Source organism: Camelus dromedarius, chromosome 5, assembly GCF_036321535.1.
Source record: "Camelus dromedarius isolate mCamDro1 chromosome 5, mCamDro1.pat, whole genome shotgun sequence".
In the NCBI taxonomy this organism is placed as follows: domain Eukaryota; kingdom Metazoa; phylum Chordata; class Mammalia; order Artiodactyla; family Camelidae; genus Camelus; species Camelus dromedarius.
Genome location: NC_087440.1, coordinates 56,138,313 through 56,157,478, shown reverse-complemented (window position 1 = coordinate 56,157,478; position 19,166 = coordinate 56,138,313). Strand labels below are relative to the sequence as shown.

General features: G+C 37.8%; 1 protein-coding gene across 3 annotated transcripts in view; it reads right to left on the bottom strand.

The window, feature by feature from the left end:
• Positions 1-548: 548 nt before the first annotated feature.
• The window catches only part of TMEM260 (transmembrane protein 260), a 58,211-nt gene continuing 39,593 nt past the window's right edge, over positions 549-19,166 (bottom strand). For 2 of the 3 annotated variants that reach the window (XM_010982962.3, XM_031453770.2), the window contains 6 exons: positions 17,523-17,694; positions 14,546-14,694; positions 8,549-8,725; positions 6,870-6,923; positions 5,228-5,318; positions 549-2,847 (listed from right to left, as the gene is read on the bottom strand). In XM_010982962.3, coding sequence (XP_010981264.2) covers positions 2,593-2,847; positions 5,228-5,318; positions 6,870-6,923; positions 8,549-8,725; positions 14,546-14,694; positions 17,523-17,694 — 898 coding nt within the window. In that variant the 3' untranslated portion in view covers positions 549-2,592. Of the gene's footprint in view, positions 2,848-5,227; positions 5,342-6,869; positions 6,924-8,548; positions 8,726-14,545; positions 14,695-17,522; positions 17,695-19,166 lie in introns of those variants that run through there. The other variant, XM_031453771.2, reaches the window with a different exon arrangement.

Here is a 19,166-nt window from a genome sequence, read left to right as displayed (position 1 = left end):
ACTAGCCAAGGGACAAGTAAGAGAAAGAAAAAGAAAGCAACTTGTTTAACCTCACACAACAGAGAGGAAAGAATTCTTTAAAGTCGTTATCTGGGAATGAAGCCCAACATCCCAGAATCTCAGCTCAGTTTGCTCTTTTTTCATTTACTTCTGGTTTTTAGACATTTAAGTAATTATGACCCCATCTACTGTGGGCCATCGTAGCATTGCTTTCTCCAAGAGAGTGGTCCAAAGCCACTATTGCACAAACACACAGTAATGTGTGCACCATCTGACAATGGTCAACGTGCAAAGCATATGCAAGCATATAGGTAGCATCACAGTGTAGACACACACTTAAAAAGCAGATCCCTTCAAAAAGAGGCCCTCATTTGCCATTCTTAAGGCCATAAATAGGATGTATTACTTTTAATAAGATTCCTCTAACACCAGGTATGTATGTTGAAATGAATATTCAAATCCATTTACAGCATACAGACATTCAGAAGCCAACATGATCATCTCACACATGCATGCAGTCTCTTTTCTGAACCAATAAAGACAATGCATTTCCAGGGAACGTGTATTTGAATTTTATTGTACTTCTTAAAAAAGAAAAGTGGAAATCATAATCTTACATACTTCCTTCAACTGGATCAACTTAGACAATTTATCAATGCTTCCTTAAATTTTTACACTACACTGAACTCCAACAGGTTTTTGTTTTAAAGTAAACCAGGTTTTCAGTTCTTCCCTGTGGAGAAGTTACTTTCAAGTCAGTGAAAGTTCTTGGCCCATGATTAAAAGTCTTTGCCAATTAGTACTCAACAACTTCAATTCATTTTTTTCTGGTTCAAGATGAGTAGGAGCCTAATAAGGCTGTGATAAAAGGGCAAAAGGCACTGAGAGCCAAAAGCGGATTAATGAGCTCCTCCATTTATTTGTCTTCCTAACAGCTGAACTGTTACAACTATTGACACTCTTCAAAAGGTTCCGCTCTGAACCCTGTCCAGGCACTGCAGGCTCCAATGGACATCTTCAAATCCGGAGAATGGAGGGGCAAGAGCTTCCCCTGTGTGATGCCAAAACCAACAAAGCCCCATGGATCAGGTAATGAAACTTCAGCTTTTCCCCCTTTGAGATTTATTTACTGGCAGCTGACAAGGGGCAAATTCAGCTCGAATTGTGCAGTCAAGGCCCTGTCAAGCTTTTAGAGGCACCCTTGTCTTGAAGCACCTTCATGACTGGCATTTCACTCAAAAGCCCTCGGCACTGGTCCTTAACAGCTTATGACATCACAAAGGACACTCCAGACAGATGCCTACATGGCATCCTGCAGCATTTTAAAAGAGAATTAGTGGTTTTAATTATGGTCGTCGTATGAAAGGGAACCATGCAAGCTCCACAGGAGACCTTTGATCAGACCCTTTCGCTAGTACAATGCCACGGAACTGTGACTATTCCTGGTAAGGGGCCTTTTCTTGCTGAATGACTCACCAGTGATCTTTGAATGCAGACAAGCTTCTAGCCCTCCCTCTTCATTAGTGAGCATTTCTATACAGGGGCCTATATAGTGCTTGGAGTCTAGGAGCTATACAATTGGGGGGAAAAGAATCCCCACAGATTCAGGTCTCTACTTAGGAAGTGCTGAAGGACTCTGAGTGACTTTATTCATTAAAACAGGTTGCTATTAATTAACTGTCATAATAAAATAAAGAACTATTATTTGCATTTCTTACTATGTTCTCTTTAGTAATATGTATAAAAGATGCTTGTAACAGAAATGAATTTATTGAACTACTTCCCCACATCCCTCCCCAATCCCCGCCCCCCCCCCCTTTTTTTTTGGCATTTTGGCAGCAGGAGCCTACTAATTATTGGGCTCAGATTTATGAGCCCAAACAGAAGTAAAACATGAATATAAAATTAATTAAGGAGAGAAAAAATCTTTTAATTGCCGATCAGTTTAAGGAACTGAAAAAAAAGCAAACAATTAGCTTAATTTTTTTAGTGATTTCAGAGAATGATCTAAGACAATAAATCCCCAACTTTTTTCAAAATATCACCCAGTTGGTATTTAGTTTGAAGTCTGAGATTATGTAACAACCACATAAACTCAAAAAAAAAAAAAAAAAAAAAAAAAAACTTGAAGTGTAACAAGATTCATTCTTAAAAAAAAAAAGATTTCACTTCTGGGAAACAGAGACTGTTTTTGGTCTGGTATTAATGTTTCAAGAATTCAATTTTAATCCCAGTCCCAAGAAGCAGGGCCCTTAAGATTCATGGTTGATATTTTAAGTATATGAAAATAGTTCATTCTCTTCTAGAATCTAATCAAGCAAGTCATTTGACGAAATACTGTGGAAGTAGGAAGATTTTTCAAAATATTCTCGCTGAAATGCTAATTCAGTAACATGGGATAAATAGACTTTGCATAAATAGCACATCTCAGTCGCTAAAGCCCCATGAAACAGCACTGCGGCACCGTGTCACTTCTGTCTGGGAGGTGACTTAGTCTTCCTTTTTTATGCTGTTTCTTTTCTTGGAGGAAAACTTTTGGACTTTGGAATTTTGGAAGCCGAATGCCGAGAAGGTTTTTCTCAGTTTGCTGTCTCAGACATTTCTCCTATTTCTCAGGCTTTGCAGTTCTTTTCTTAGGTGCTTTAGAGCAACTGAAACATCGGCTAGCTGTGGGTCATTCCGTGCCTTCTGAGTGTAGAGACGGAAATGTCTGATGGTTTCAGATAACAAGACCTCAGGGTCTGCACCTCCTTCCCGAAGGCGCAGCATACGCTCACAGGCGATGGCGTAGTTCTTGTGCCAGTTCACTGGGTGTTCCTTTTGTAAATAGACAATCTCCTTATAAAGCTGGAAGACAGCAAAAATGTTGGTATTCCATTGTTATCTCTTGACTTTTTTTCAAAAACCCGAGAAAACAGAGAGGCATTAATAACACAAGGAAATAAAAAATCCAAGCAGCCTACAGTAAAAATCTAATCGTTGCCAGGCCATGCAGAAAATGCAGGGATGCTACTGTAATGATTACAGTAGCAGGAGGCAAATGCGCTTCATCTAAAACTGCTTCTGGGGTTTTTCGGATGTTGCAGAGGGAATCTAAGACACACTCTGTCAGGACAAAATGCTCTTCCTCCAGAAAGATGTTCTGGGAAAGGGATTTAGTTCTAATTCATGGAAAGCTATTTACTCAACAGGCAGAAAGGTTGAAACTCTAAATTTAGCTGTTGGAGGGAAAAAAATAGCTTTCTTTAGAAAACTGCCTAGTAAAGAACTTGAAGAAATTTAAATTTTATCCCTCATTTTTACATAAATTTCTTTCTGCATTAAAAACAATAGTAATAACAATAGCAACAATAAAACTCAAACAAATCCAGCATCGAACAGACTGAACGTAACAGATTTAAGAGACATCCTTAAACTGAGATATTGAAAATCTTCAGTGTCCTAAAATTACAATTTCCATAGTTAAAACTTTGCCCACAGGAATTCGGAATTTAGCTTTTTAGTATCAGAGACAGTATGACTTGGATAGAGTTAGAATCTTTACTGTTGAGTTTTCCAGAGGAAAAACATCAAAATTTAACAAATAAACCAAAAAGTAGGTGCAAATCTATAAAATGGAATATTATACTTGCTTATTTGGGAATTTCACAGCCTTCTTGGGGATTATCAAATTGGAGTCAGATCCGCAGGCACTTAAGTTAACCAGCCGTCTCCATGAGAGCACAGGACAAGCAGGGATGCTTTCTCCAGGGACAAGGGCTTTTTGTATTAGAACTGAACTCACGACATCATTCAGTTGAAAGGGACCCAATTATACTATTTCCCCAACTCCTATTCTAGAGCTGACAAAGGCATATCTAACCTATTTCAAAACAACATCTCCATGAAAAAATCCCCCAATCCATATTTGATATGTCACTTTGACATTTCATAACCCTCAGTCCTCAAGCTGCCTTTGAAAGCAATTTTCCCCTTAGTTCCCTTCACTCCCTAAGATAGGAGAGAGTCACCTTGCAGTTTCATAGACATCAAAGCTATGAAGTCAGCCTCCTACCCTTTTATTTTCTTGGTGAAATATTCAAAGCTTCTCTACCTTTTCTCACAGTCTTTTTTCTCCATCCGTTGCTTCTCTTCCTGAGACACCCTCTGACGAGGGACGTGTGTACAGTGCACAGCAGACCACCTGGCACAGGACTGCTCTATTTCTTTACTTTCCCAAGTTTTCAAAACCCTGCTAAGGTTTTGGAGTGCAAGATAGAGGCCAGCTCTTCAATGAGCATTTCCCAGTGCCCTATAAATCACAGAAACGCAGGGACGTGCTAACACAGCGCTGCAGTAAGCCTCCGCTCCATACTCCCGTCCCTATCAGGACAGAGCAAGAGCCTCAGCGTGGCTGGATCTGAAGGCTGTTTGCCTTCCTGGGGGCCAGAGTGAGAAGACAGAGCCATTGTCCACAACCCTTTGCCTCTCTCATGAAATCTCAACCAGCCATGGCCCGATCGTTTCAAGTGTAGCCAGGGGCGTGACTTTTACACAGAAGGCAACCCATCAGCAATTAAAAAAATAAATAAATAAAGCCATTGTATTAGCTTCCTATTGCTGTTGTAACTAATCACCACAAACACAGTGGCTTAAAACAATATAAATGTCTTTTCTTATTTTCCTGGAGGTCAAGAGTTGTAAAATCAAGGTTTCAGTAAAATCGGCAGGGCTGTGTTCCTTCTGGAGGCTCTGGAATCTGTTTCTTTGCTCTTTCCAGCTCCAGAGGCTGCCTGCACTCCCTAACTTGTGGCCCCTTCCTCTACCTACCCGGAGCATCTTCAGATCTTTCTCTCTGATCTCTGCTTGCAATGCCACATCTCCTTCTCTGACTCTGACCCTCCTGCCTCCCTCTCAGGACTCTCATGATTACACTGGGCCCACCTGGATAATCCAGGCTAATCTCCCCACCTCAAGATCCTTAATCACATCTGCAAAATGCCCTTTTCCATGTAAGGTCATGCATTCACAGGTTCTGGAGATCAGGACATGAACTTCTTGTGTGTGTGGGGTGCATTGTTTTTCCAACCACAGCCATTTACTTTAGATATTATTCATGATACATTTATACTGCTTTAAAATGCCAAATAAAGCTGGAAACAAGTAAAATCTCCACCCTCTCTCCCTCTCAAACAATCACCACCACCTTCCCACCAAATATATTTATACATATAAAAGTACAACATACACTATACGCATGAGTGTAGAGTTGGGCTTTGACACTGGAAGGCAAACTCGCAGTCTCCGCCAGGTTAAAGATGAAGAACGGTGTTTTCATCCTGGGAGTGGGAGGCGTGGGAACCTTCATTAAAATCATGTTGTCAGTTTCACATTCAAAGCTAAATCTGCCCGACTTTTCCATGGATAAGGAACTATATAAAACCCTTTACTGTCTTATTTTCACTTCTCTCATATTCATAGACGTTTACTCAGAACCAACAGTAACCCTTTCCCCCTCCTCCCGCCTGCCCAGACACTGCATTTAGAATCCACTGATTGCCGAATCTTTTAGAAAACAGCTTATGCTCATCATCACTACTGTGCATCATTTCCCCTCCAGATGCGCATTTTCCTTGTGCAGAAGCAGCTGGGAGGGGAGGCCTTGCTGAGTTTGTCAGCACGACCCTGAAGGTACCCATCGTGACAGCTCATGCCACGTGTGACCAGTTCTTCAAAGGTGGCTGGACTCTCTGACCACATGAACTCATCCAAATTGTATTCAGCACACCAATTAAATCAATACTTGCCTGACTAATGACCTCCTTTCTTCTCTTATGTGATTTCTCTCCCAGCTTTCCCACCTTCAATCACAGGGAAGAACTGTGCAAACATTCAGTATATCTTTGATTTGTTCTTCAAAGTATTTGTTCCTATAACTAGGCTGATAACTTGAAATGTGCCATTTTCTGACTTTCTCAAAAACACTATTGCAAAACTATCTTTTTTGTAATTGTTATTTTGTCAAGAACCGTATTTTCTGAAAACCTCTTTCAATGTATGTAAGCCTTTTACGCTGGAGCTCGAATCTTGGAGTAAAGCGCAGTCCCTGGCCTGGAGTGGCCATCAATACATTTTTACTGAAGGAAGTACTTCACGTGTACTTGGTACCCCTGTCTGCATCTGTTAGGACTTTTACGTTAATATTTAGGCCAAAGTCTGTAGTGTCATCTGTTCTGAGTATTTTAAAATAATGACAGGAACCAAGAGAGTCAACAGCCTCACCACGAAGTGTTCCCTACAGGGCCAACAGGAAAGCACAGCATCTAGCATGCTGATTGTCAGACTCCTCTAGCATGTCTGTCCGTTCCATCAGCCTGAGCTCCTTGAGGGCAGGAACCGTGTCAGACTCATACGTGCAGCTTTCGTGCCTACACAGTGCCTGGCCTCTAGAAGTGTTCAGGAAGTGCTTAAATAATTAACAAGAACGTTACACATGGAGACAGGGCTACAATGACCAACTTCTCCTCAATCACTTTCACTCACTTTGTTTTAGTTGAGGCAGGAGAGCATCAGAGTTACGAATGCTGCCAAGCCAGAGAGATGTGAGTTTTGGCCTCAATCGCTTCAGCTACGTGGCCTTAAACAAGTAACCTCTTTACCCCCAGTTTGTTCTTCTGTAAAATGGAGCAAATAATAACTTCTTCACAGGGCTTTGTGAGGAGGAAATGAGATTATGCATTGTAATGATGAGCACAATGCCTCAAACAAAATAACTGCTCATAAATGTTATTTTTATTATCACCACTCACCCCTACTTCCCAAACGAAAAGGGTCATGGGTTACTTCCCTGCCATATTAAAAACAGACTGCCAGCAAAAAGTGTAGGTTACCTTGCTTGCCACATCTCTTCATTGGCCACAGATTCCCAAGAAGATGGATCAAACCTGCAGTTACAAGAAAATGGTGACATTTTTCTGCCAACTCCATTTGTTGCTATGGACATGTAATTCTTGCTTTATAATCTTACAAGGCAAAGAAAATAGGCTGTGGCTTGAAGTACTGATGGGAACCAAAATAACAAACTTATTCTCCTAGAAAAGTTTGATTCTCAGGAATTTGAGGCTTTGGCAAATGTGTTCTTAATCTGCAGAATGAGCCCCAGTGCCTCAACGGGAGCAAACAAAAGGTTAGCAGGAAGAGGCTGGCAGCATGCGGCGAGCCAGCTGTTCCTAAGATGTGTTAGGTGGGCAGTGGGACAGTGGTGAGGCCTGGGTCACTCTATGGACACAGCTAAGAGTCATCGAGCTGTGAAGAGAGGGGACTGCTGGCTTTGATAAATCATTGCTGGAGCTAAGGTGCTGCTCAAAGAACACTGGTTAAACCATTTGCTGATTTTTTCTCTTAATTAAAATTCCTCATAATGTATCTATTTAGACAGAATGGAGACTATGAGTGATGCTGTGTACCTGTACTGTCATCAGCTGTTTGTAGAACAGGTGATTTTCTAACTCTTCCTCGCGATGGTCACAGTGTGCTTTGATGTAGAACTACTTACCCAACTCTGGCTAGTGCACAGCAATGTGGTCTGTTTGCTCATATTGACCCAGAAAACTTTGGTAGCGTGTGCCCATATGATCTTGACTATTGTGCCTGAATTATAAGCAATAATTATCTAATCTTTGAATAATTCATAATTTAAGAAATAGGCAATGGGGACTCATTTTCCAAATGGGAGAGAGTCAACTCAAAGTAGAAATGCTTCCAGGAAGACAAATCACGTCCAAAACAATATAACGAGGCTGATGACAAACTACTGGGAAGAAAATGTTACTCAAATCCCAGTCTTCCCTACAGAGTTGTCATGTGCCATTCTCTTTTTTTCCTGTCAGTCTAATTAGATTTTTATTAGATTGACAAAATTTTCCTTGTACCTGACAGATTGCTGTTGTGTCTTATTTTGTTCTTCAGTGAATCTTTTTTTTTCTTTTTTAAACACTTTTTATTGACATATAGTTGATTTACAATGTTAGTTTCAGGTGTATAACAAAGTGATTCAGTTATACATATACATACATATATATTTTTTATTTTCAGATTCTTTTCTATTATATGTTATTATAAGAAACTGAATATAGTTCCCTGTCATCTGCCATTCTTGAAGAAAAAAAAGTGACAAGTTTATGCATGTAGAAGTTATCATGGGCAACACAGTGAGTGCCTTTTAAACCTCTACTGCAGCCCATGAATGTCCTCTACTTTTAGGGTCTGCGATCTAGGATGGTGGAACACATGGCATTATGAGAGCTGGAAGTGGAAGGTGGCACTCGACTAACTATTGTAGTGCCCGCTCAACCAGAAAAGGTGTCCACCCTTTCCTCCATCTCCCCAGTGTCCTTCAGACATAAAGACAAGAAATACATGTTCTCTTTCTCTATGATATTCTGTGGGCAGCAACTTACAGTATTAACAACTAATGAAAAACAAAAAATATCAAAAAAATTAAAAGGCATCTCAAAGCTTTGCAAGTGTTTTAGGCACACAAAGCGGCTCCCACTGATGCTCTTCATACCTTCCATACTCTTCAGTCCAGTTATACATATTCCTCGTGAGTTTAATCCATTCTTCAGGGTTGAATACAATCTCCGAAGAAACTAATTTGTCACAAGAACCCCATGGCCAAAGCGAATAGTTCTTTTTCCAGGTTGGGTCACCTTCATGAATTCCTATGCAAACAAATGTTTCTTTTCTATCAAAAATAGAAAAATATGTATGTTTAACTAAAGGTTCTAAATGTTAAATAAATATAACTCACGAAGGGCCATTTTTGACTCTTTAAACCTCGGTTACCAATAAACCATTTGTGAACACTTTGGTTTATTTAAATCTCTCCCAAGTAGATTGTTTTAAATTTCATGAGTGTAAAAAGGCTGTGTAAGGGGTTGAGGGGAAGCACACGGACATAAAAGATAAAACCTACCTGTCTGTAACATGATAAGAAATCACTTGGGGATAAGCACTGTTACAAGGAAGACTTCTGTGGTCCTGTCTCATGTGTAACATACACATTATCTGGCACCTTTCTAATTTTACAGGCGGAAGCCTAAGTCTTCATCTGTGCCCCTACCGAGCAGGAGTCCCTCCTTCCTCAAATTCCCGTTGCATTTTATTTTTAATCTTTTCTGATGTTATTTTACTGAACTTATTATTTTCATTTATAAGTCTTTCTGGGTAGTCCGGAAGCATCCTGAGGGTAGGCTGTCTATCTCTGAATTAACCCTGAACCCCACATAGCATGCTGCATAGCTAATGTATGGTATTTGCTGAATAAAATTAATTAGATTTGAATATTAAGAGCTTCAAATACTGTAAAAGTTAGTAATAGAAATGGTTTAAATAAGTTCGGCTCAAAAACATTCTAATTGAATAGTTTTATTCCAACTTGTGGTATATACTTTAATAGCTATTACCAACTAGGAAAAAAAGGAGCACATTAGGAGAGATTACTCGAAACAACTTCATGAACTTTGAAACAAGATACTTCTGGCTGAGATTTTAGATTTTCCCCACCATTTATTGCCTCTATGATTTTGGGAATATTACTTAACTACCTGTGTCTGGTCTCCTCACCAGTGAAATTGGCATTAAATATCTTTCAGAGCTGTTTAAGATTAGATATTTGATATAAAGTAAAACATAATAGAGTCTGGTTCCGGGGAAGGTGGAGTCGGCAGATTCCACTCTGCCTCTCTCACTGCACACAACCACAACTTCTGAACAGAAAACGTGAGGCGGCTATCTGAAGACTCTGAAAAGTAAATGGTAGAAAGACTGAGGGAAGAAACCAGAATTCTGAGTTCCACAAAATCCATAGTGAGTTTGCCAGTTTTCCCCTTCCAGTATCACCTGGCCTAGACTCAAAGGAAGCCTGAAACCCAGAAGTATGTACCAGGGGAGGACAAAAAGGGCTCCAAGAAAAGCTTGCCCCACCCCACCTTTTCCTCCTAGTCCAAGGAGCAGGAAAAGGAACTCACAAGGTTGGAGAGGGCAGAAAAAAAACCCTGGATTTTTTTCTCTTCTCTCCTTCCCTGGACACAGGCAATACTGTGCCAGCAGCAGCGGCAGCAGCTCAGTCATGGCAGGGGAGCAGGGCAGGTTCCTAGAACTCTGAGGAAGGGGAACACTTCTTGCTAATCAGAGGAGCTGTGATTCCAAGAGTTGGGCACAAATCCCCCTCACTCCTTGCCTCTCTCTGTCCTCCTGCAGCTTGGCCGCAGATGTGGACTCAGTCACAGAAACTGAATGGCAGAAGAGGGAACTTAAAGGCCCAGCTTTCTGGCTAGAGAACCAGAAAGGAAGGCTCTAGGGTGCCAGAAAGTACAGGGGTGAAGACAGAATGGAGGGAGATGAAGAGGCCAGTCCCATTAAGGTGTGTATGAATGCCTGGCTTATCTCTGAGCTCAGCATGAATGGATATGACCTTAAAGAGCATTTGAGAAATGAGCCACAGGACAGACCACCACCCAGGACCCAGACTGTGTATCAAGTAGCACACACAAAGGACTGATCCAGATAGCACTGCAAATCCTTTGAAAATAGGACTGACATTGGAACCACAGTTCACAGAAGGCAGGTCAGAACTTGCAGCCTGAGGTTAAACTGGCTGATGGCCTACTAAATGAGCAAACAAATAAAAATCAACACTCTCCTTAGGATTTAATAAGACCCAAATATTAAAAATGTCAGGATACAAATCAAAGTTATTCAGCATATGAAGAACCAGAAAAATTTCAACCTCAATTGGATGTCAATTCCAAGATGACACAGATGCTAGAATTGTCAAAGACTTCGAAATAGCTGTTACAACCAGGCACCAAGAACAGCAAGCACTCTTGATATGAATGGAAAGATACAAAAATCTCAACAAAGAAAAAGAAGATATAAATAGGAACCAAATGGAAATCAAAGACCTGAAAAACATGACACTTGAAATAAAAAATTCACTGGGTGGGGCTTAATATAATTTTGGAAAGAGAGAGTTACATGTCAATGAACTTAAAGATAGATCAAAGGAAATTATATAATTTAAACAAAATTAAAAAAATGTACGGAGTCTTAGGGACCTGTGGGACAGCAGCAAAAGGTTTACCACTGGTGTCGTCAGAATCCTAGAAGAAAAGAAAGAATGTCAAGCAGAAAAAGTATTTAAAGAAATAATGTTAGGAAGCTTCCAAATTTTGTAAAAGACATAATCTTACAGATCCAAGAAACTCTGTAACTCCCAAACAGGTTAAACTCAAAGAAATTCATGCCCAGATACATCATAATCAAACTGCTGAAAACTAAAGACAAATAAAAAAATCTTGAAAGCAGCAAGAGAAAAACAACAGGTTTCACACAGGGAAACAATAATTTTGGATAACTGCAGTTTTTTCTTCAGAAACCGTTACACAGGTCAAAATGACATAAAATAACATTGTTATAGTGGTGGGGAAAAATAAATATCAACCAGAATTCCATATCTAGAAATATCCTTCAAAAATGAAGGTGAAATAAAGGCATTTCAGATAAAGGAAAACTAAGAGAATCCACTGCTAACAGTCTTGCTTTAAAAGTAATGCTAAAGGAATATCTTCAGATGGAAGGGAAATAATACAAGGGGGAAACTTGGAATATCAGGATTGAAGGAAGAGCAACAGATCTGGTAATATCTGGACAAACAGCTTAGCCTGTTTTTTCTCTTACATTTTAAGATATATGTACGATGGTTGAAAACAAAAGTGATCACATGTCTGATATATGTGATAACACTGTTAATAGTGCAGAGGTTAAAGGGACTTATATACGACTACATTTTCTACATTATACTTGGAGTAGATTGTGAAAAGTGAAGTATGTATACTGTAATTCCAAGAGCAAACACCAAAAAAATTTACCAAGAGACATCGTAAAAATAAGTTAAAATGGAATACTAGAAAAATCAAAATATCCAAAAGGAAGCAGGAAAGGAGAAATAGTGAAATGAAAAGCAAGAGGAACAAACAGAAAACAAATAATAAAAGGAATAGACATACACCTAAAACTTACCAGTATTTACATTAAACACAAGTGGTCTAAATACACAATGAAAAAGATAGACATTGTCAGAATGATTATAAAACAAGACCCAAATATGAGCTGTGTACAAGAAACCCACTTTAAACATGAAACCATAGTGGTTAAAAGCAAAAAGATAAAAAAAGATATACCATGAAAACACTAATCAGATTAAAACCAATAAAAAATCCCAGAAGGATTTTTTTGTAAATATAGAAAAAGGTGCAAATGCAATTCAGGGAGGAAAGAATAATGTTTTCAATGAATTATATTAGGACAATATGACATTCATATGCAAAAAAGACTTTTGTTCTAAGCATCCCCCTTGCAAAAACTAACTCAAAATGGATCATAGATCTGAAATGTAAAACATTAAACTATAAAACTCTTAGAAGAAAATGTAAGAAAATCTCTGTGACCTGGCCTTAGCCAAAGAGTTCTTAGTTATAAGATCAGAAAGTATAATCCATAAAAGAAAACAAATGATAATTGGATTTCATCAAAATAAAAAACTTTTTTATCTGTAAAAGACACTTTGAAGACAATAAAAAGTCAAGGTACAGCCTGAGAAAAAATATTTATGAATCATAATCAAGGATTTGTATCTAGAATATACAAAGAATGCTCAAAACTCAATAGTAAGAAAACAAAACAATCCACTAATCCCATTCCTATGTATGAAAACATATTCATCCACAAATCTGTACAAGAATGTTTATAGCAGCTCTATTCACAAATGCCCCAAACTGGAAACAACCCAAATGTCCTCCAGCAGATGGATGGATAAACTATACTATGTCCATGCAATGGAATACTACTCAGTAAAGAAAAGGAATAAACTGATACACAACAACTTGAATGGATCTCAAAGGCATTATGCTGAGAGAAATATGCTGGTATCAAAAGATAGACATTGTGAGACATTTATGAGTCCATTTATATGACATTCTGGTAAAGGTAAAACTACAGCAACAGAGAACAGATCAGTGATTGTGAGGGTTAGGGCTTCAGGGACAGTATGATGACATAGGAGCAGCACAAGGGAGTTCTGGGGTCATGGTTCTGTTTTGTATCTTGATTGTTCTTACCCACTTGGCAAATTCCTACTTAGCCTTCTAAGTCTCCAACATTTCATCCATACCAGTATTATCATGCTTGCCAGCTGATACTATAACTTAACTGTTTCATATTTAAGGCACCACCTAACACCTCTCTGAAAGACTACAACAGCAGGAATCACACTCATGCATCTGCAGCTAGTATAGGTGTTGGGACACTCTGAATACCCAATATTTATTAAATAAATACTGAATGGATGCCTCCAGGCAGAACTGCTTCCTCATCCATGCTCCCAGAACACTTGGCTTATACTGTCAATTAAGTCATCCATTCAATAAACACACATTGAACTGTGTGTTTATAAAACACATTTACTATGTCTCACACTTTGCAAGGCTTTGTTAGTATAGAGCTTATTCCATCATCTTATGGCCAGTTGTATTCATGTTTATGTAAATATACAATTAGATCGTAGTCTACTTAAATTTGGCACTGAGTCTTACTTTATTGCCTAATATAAGCAGGAATGTAGTAGATGCAACTGATGTTTATGAGGTTGAATTAAATAAAATTGACCAAAAAATGCCTATTTGGAGATGGCAATTGTTGATATTATTTTATTCCAAAATAGAACAATTAAATATTACTCTCACAGCATATTTATACCCATATTACCTTCATACTATATCATAAGCCCCAGTAAACTTCAGGCTCTGAGATTAAAAGTCCCACACCATTATATTCTTAGTAAAGGATAGTTTAACTTCGGAATTTACAAAGAGAATAGAAATTACAAAATAAGTTTTCTTCACTCTCTGAAAAATCCCAAGCATTTCACGGACAGGAAAGATGTTCAACACTATTCCACTGAAGGAGTTATTTATTCTTGACCTTAACTATGAATAATTTTATGTTCTCAAGTATAGAATTCACAATTCTCATATCATCTCAGCCAGCATGACTGTAGGTATTTTTCTTATTTATAAAAATGCCTTATCCTTTAGAAAAAAAATCCTTAAGCTATTTTTATGTAGTGATTATTCCTGGAAAACATTTGCATTGCACTTAAAAGGGGGCCATGGTGTTGATCAGGGGGAATCTATAATTGCTTGCAATCCACCTGCAATGATTTCAAGTAGGCAGGCACATCTCCAATTTCCCTGAATTGTACTAAGATCTTATTTGCTATTCTTGCTAATCTGTCTTTATTTTTCCTTTACCCAGAACAATAACATTTATTTCTGCCTGGCCTCATTTATGCACAGATATTCAATTTAATTACAAAGATAATCTCACCAGTGACAGGGAAATAGGTATAGAAAATTGGTCTTTTGGATGAAGCACAGCTGCTACATAAACAATTTTAGAAAAGCTTAAGATTTTAGAAAAGCTATTATATAAAAAGAATGCTTACTGCTTGTTTATTTCAAGAAAACGATAAAGATTAAACGTGACCATTCCACTAGGTAATATTCCTTCCACAGGATTCCACTGGTTCCCAGGAAACTTGACACCTGGTAAATGCTTTGCCACCTTGGGTAAATACCACTCATAAGTCATCATCTGGGTAGAAAGATAACAAATGGTATCATGCTTTTAATATGTTTCTTTAAAAAGAATCAAGTTTATCAAGGACAATGAAAAAGTTCTAAAATGTAGAGGTAATCATTAAATATAAACAACTGAAAAATAAGTACAAACACAACTGAGGCATGTGGCACTGACTACTCTTCTAATGACGTAACCCTTAGATTTCATGCCTTAAGTTACAACTGTCATCCATCAGTAAAATCAGCACCTCGTTTCATTTACCTCCATGCAGTTGTCAGACTACCCAGAATGACCTCCCATTCTTATATCCGGAGTGTGAGCACTGAGCGGAACCGGCTTCAATACCACCTCCTCTGTGAAGCCCTCCCCAGCCTCTGCAGCAGAACAGTATGCTCCTATAGCACTTTGTACCTACCTCGATCATAGCTCTTAGCCTATTCCTCACTAGACTGTGAGCTTCTACAGGAAAGGGACAGTATCTTTTCATGTCATTGCCTCTGCACCTAGCACATGGCCTGGCATAGAACAGTTCCCAAACTACGTCTGCTGGAGCTGTAATGTCTTTTTGATGGCCAGACTAGACAACCTAGGCAAAATATAGAGATGTGTAATTACTCTTTGCTTTCACTCAGTTATTTGAAAAACAAATATCGCTTACCTATGATGAAAAAGACATAATCTGTGTCCCTGAGAAGCTCAACCTAAGCCTCAAAGTTAAAAACCTTTTTGCCAAATTATCTGAATTTATTACTATCTCCAAATTAATTATATATCCTTACATACTCTTTTGATTAAAATAAACCCTTAGTATCAGAAAAAATTATTTTAAATTAATTTTTCTTAATTCTACACTTAATATATACTTCATTCTACACTTTTATATGTAGAGATTTCTTTTTTTTTTTTTTTTTAAAGAAAAGACTCCTATTTATACCTTCAAAGCTTCATTAAAGTTTGGATATTGTTTGAGCAGTTATGCTTTTATTTCACTTGTCTGTATAAGTCATTTAACTGGAAATGACTAATTTTAATCTAAGTGTACATTATAAGTACTTAAAAATACTTACTGAATTAGATTTTATTACCCAATAGTTTCAGTTCTTGGGGACAGTAACATTAATTAAGTACCCACTGTGTGCTATAACCTTACTGTTTCTTATTTAATTCTCATGATGAGCTTATTATGCTAGGATAATTATATCAGATACTGTGGATTGCCCACTCAACAGCTAATCATTCTTTCCAACTAACACAATCCTGGTTTTAATCAGGTAGTTCCAGTCATTCTCCTTTGCTAGTGAGTAGTTTACGAGTGGTTGTATGACCTCAATACTGGTTACTGGGGCCTGAGCGAAAGTCTGCTGGGGGCATGTAGGGCACATGCTACTCCCAATACAGAGAGAGAGAAATAGAAATATATATATACACACACACATGTTATATATATATATATATATATATATAGAGAGAGAGAGAGAGAGAGAGAGAGAGAGAGAGAGAGAGAGAGAGAGAGAGAGAGAGAGAGAGAGGGAGAGAGAGGCACCCCAGGAGCACTTTGCATGTGATGTTTGGAACCAGGCACCCATCAGTTCAAGAGACCTGCAGAAAAGCTGCCCCAGAAAACTATCTGTGAACTGCTTGTATTATCAATCCTAAAACCTCCTATCTCCAGACTACTTGTTTTGTGAGATTAAAAATTCCATAGTTTAAGCTACTTTTGGTCAAGAATTTTGTTTCTCATGCTCAAAAGCATCCTATACTTACATAATGATTATTTCCATTTTATAGACAAGGAAACAAGCTCTGAGAGGAAAAATCATTAGCCCCAAGTCACATCCAGGAAGTGAGAGGATGAGGACTTGAATTTAGGTTTAACTTTGAAGTCCAAGCTTCCCAACCATAGTAGCTGTCATCCCAAATAATATTTAAAACCTTAGTATGACACCATCTTATCAACAAATGAGCTAGCTTTTGTCAGATGCTATACCAAAGATCAAATTAATCATTTGTATACATGATACCAGTGCAAACTGCTTCTAAAAATATGTGTAATTTTCAAATTTCCCCATATTTGCAAATCTGCTTATAGTTTCCTCAAAAAAATTATTCATTAATTGAATGACATTTATTACATAAGTATTGTGCCTAACACTTTGCTCAGACTAATCATAGTATTTTTTTTCAAGGTTAAGAATTTCTCTTCTCCTGATAACCATTCTAAAAACCCCAGAGATAGATTTGTTAGCTATTTATGGTTTAAACAATAAATCCTGTAGTTTAAATATATATTTTTTCAGTTCCAGAAGATTGTTTTAATAGATCTTGACATTTTCACTAGTCCTCTCTAAACATACTTTTGTCATAAGATCAACAAGATTTACACACATGTTCTATAACACAATTGTGGTTAATAATTTTTATTTTGAGTGAACTATTTACTTACCTGCAGTATGACTTATTTTATAGTCAACCTAATTTATTTTAACCCCTGGACCAGTGGGCAGTGTTAATTTGAATGGTTGAGTTGGCTGGATGTAAAAGAACAATTTAAAAATAAATTTACAACACAATATTTTCATAGTCTGTCATGTGAACTAGAGACCTAGGAATGTTACCTGAATCTAATATGAAACACATTCATTCTTAAAACATTCGGTTTAAAAAAGAAAGAAGCAACTCATGGCTTTTCCTACTAGTTAAAATAAACAAAAGAATGTGATATATATTTTACCTAAGAGTGATCATGAAAACCATACGCATCACACTGTTAAAAAAAGTTTTTTTTTAAATTTTAAATTATTTATATTACTATACTCTAAGTATATTTTTCATATACTTACTTCCTGATCCACTAATGAAATATCTGGCCTCAGTCCCTCGCAATAATGCATGTAACGGAGAGAATTCCCTGGCAAATCTCCTCTGAGTAAGATAATTGCATCATGCGGCACAGAGGCTAGAAGGTTCTTTGCAAACTTATCGATCACATAGTTGGTACTCTGGTCACAAATCCTAAATAAAAGGATCACAAAATATTAAAATAGCATCACATTGCTTTAGCTTTAATAAGACTGAGCTTATTTACCACTCCATTCCTTTCCCATCACACAATCTACATTTAGTGTTTTACAGTATTCTGATTTTTATTTTCTAAGAGGATGCATATATTTGAAAAGTGAATGCTATTAACTGGGGAAAAAAAAGAGGGAACTGCAATTGAAAAAAACATCAGTGTACTGCTTTACTTCTGGAATTCATAATCATTTCCATAAAAAGGGAGTCAGTGAGTGCTCAAGAATAAGTCCCTTTTTCCTAACAACATATCCAATTTCACTAAAAAGAAGTAAGGTTTCTGATTCCACTTGGAATTTAAGGTAATTTCATGTAAATTCCACTTACTTCAAAGGAATTTTCAGAAATGCAAAAGGAAATCTGGCAGTTTCTGGTCTAAACTTGTACATTTGTCTGATTCTCCTGCACATCGATCCCTTCTACCCCTTCCCTGGACCAGAGGCTCCCTGTGTTCCTCTCTCCCTTTTAGACTGAGAAATCACTAGGGAATGAGGTCAGTGAGAAGGAAGGGAAGGAATCATTTGTTGAGATGTTTACTTCTCTCCAGGCATTATTTGCCATTGCCAAAAACAGCAGTACAACTCTTTTCAAGGATGAAGTGGACTTTCTAACTTCAAAGAAAAACTGGGATGCATTCTAAGAGCTTTCCATGAAAAAAGAAAAAGACCCCAAGAGAGTAAAAACATCGAAAAATGGAACAAGCAATGTCGTTCCTATTATTATCAGGTCCATTACATGTAATGGTGCTGAGAAACACAGCCTAAAGTTGAATCACTGGGTTATCATCACAAAGCAAATAAACACTTCCAGGAACAAAATACTATTCTTGCCTTTGTAACTGATGCAACTGTTTCCTACTATGATTCCCTACCTTGCAGGGTGATGCCTCACACTTTGCCACCCAGCAAAGTTACTATCTTTCATTCACCTGGGGCAAAAAAAGAAAAATGTGCAGGCATCACTGGTGTGGAAACTGGAATGCCCTAAAGACCCAAGCTAGGAGAAGACCTGCAGGCTTGGCAAACCCTTCTTGAGCTAGCTGTGAAGTTGCGTCTGGGATCAGCATCCTTTTCTCACAAAGCCTCCTGGTGACACAGCCTCCCTAACACTGGCTCCTTCCTCAGTATTATAAAGAACATCGGTTTTTAAAGCTAAGTTGAAAGGGAAAATGTAACCTTTTAAAATATTAAACAGATCTCCCTAAAACAAAACTCCAATAACTTCTATTTCTCTAATGTCTACTCAATACTGCTGCAAATAAATGAATTATCATCTAAACTTTTACCTCTTTTATGTTAGACTGAGGTTTTCATTGTAAAGATTATTAAGCAGATTTTGAAAAATATATATATAATACTAATAATGCACAAGGGTTAAGAAACTTAGAACTTTGATTATTTAAAATTACATTC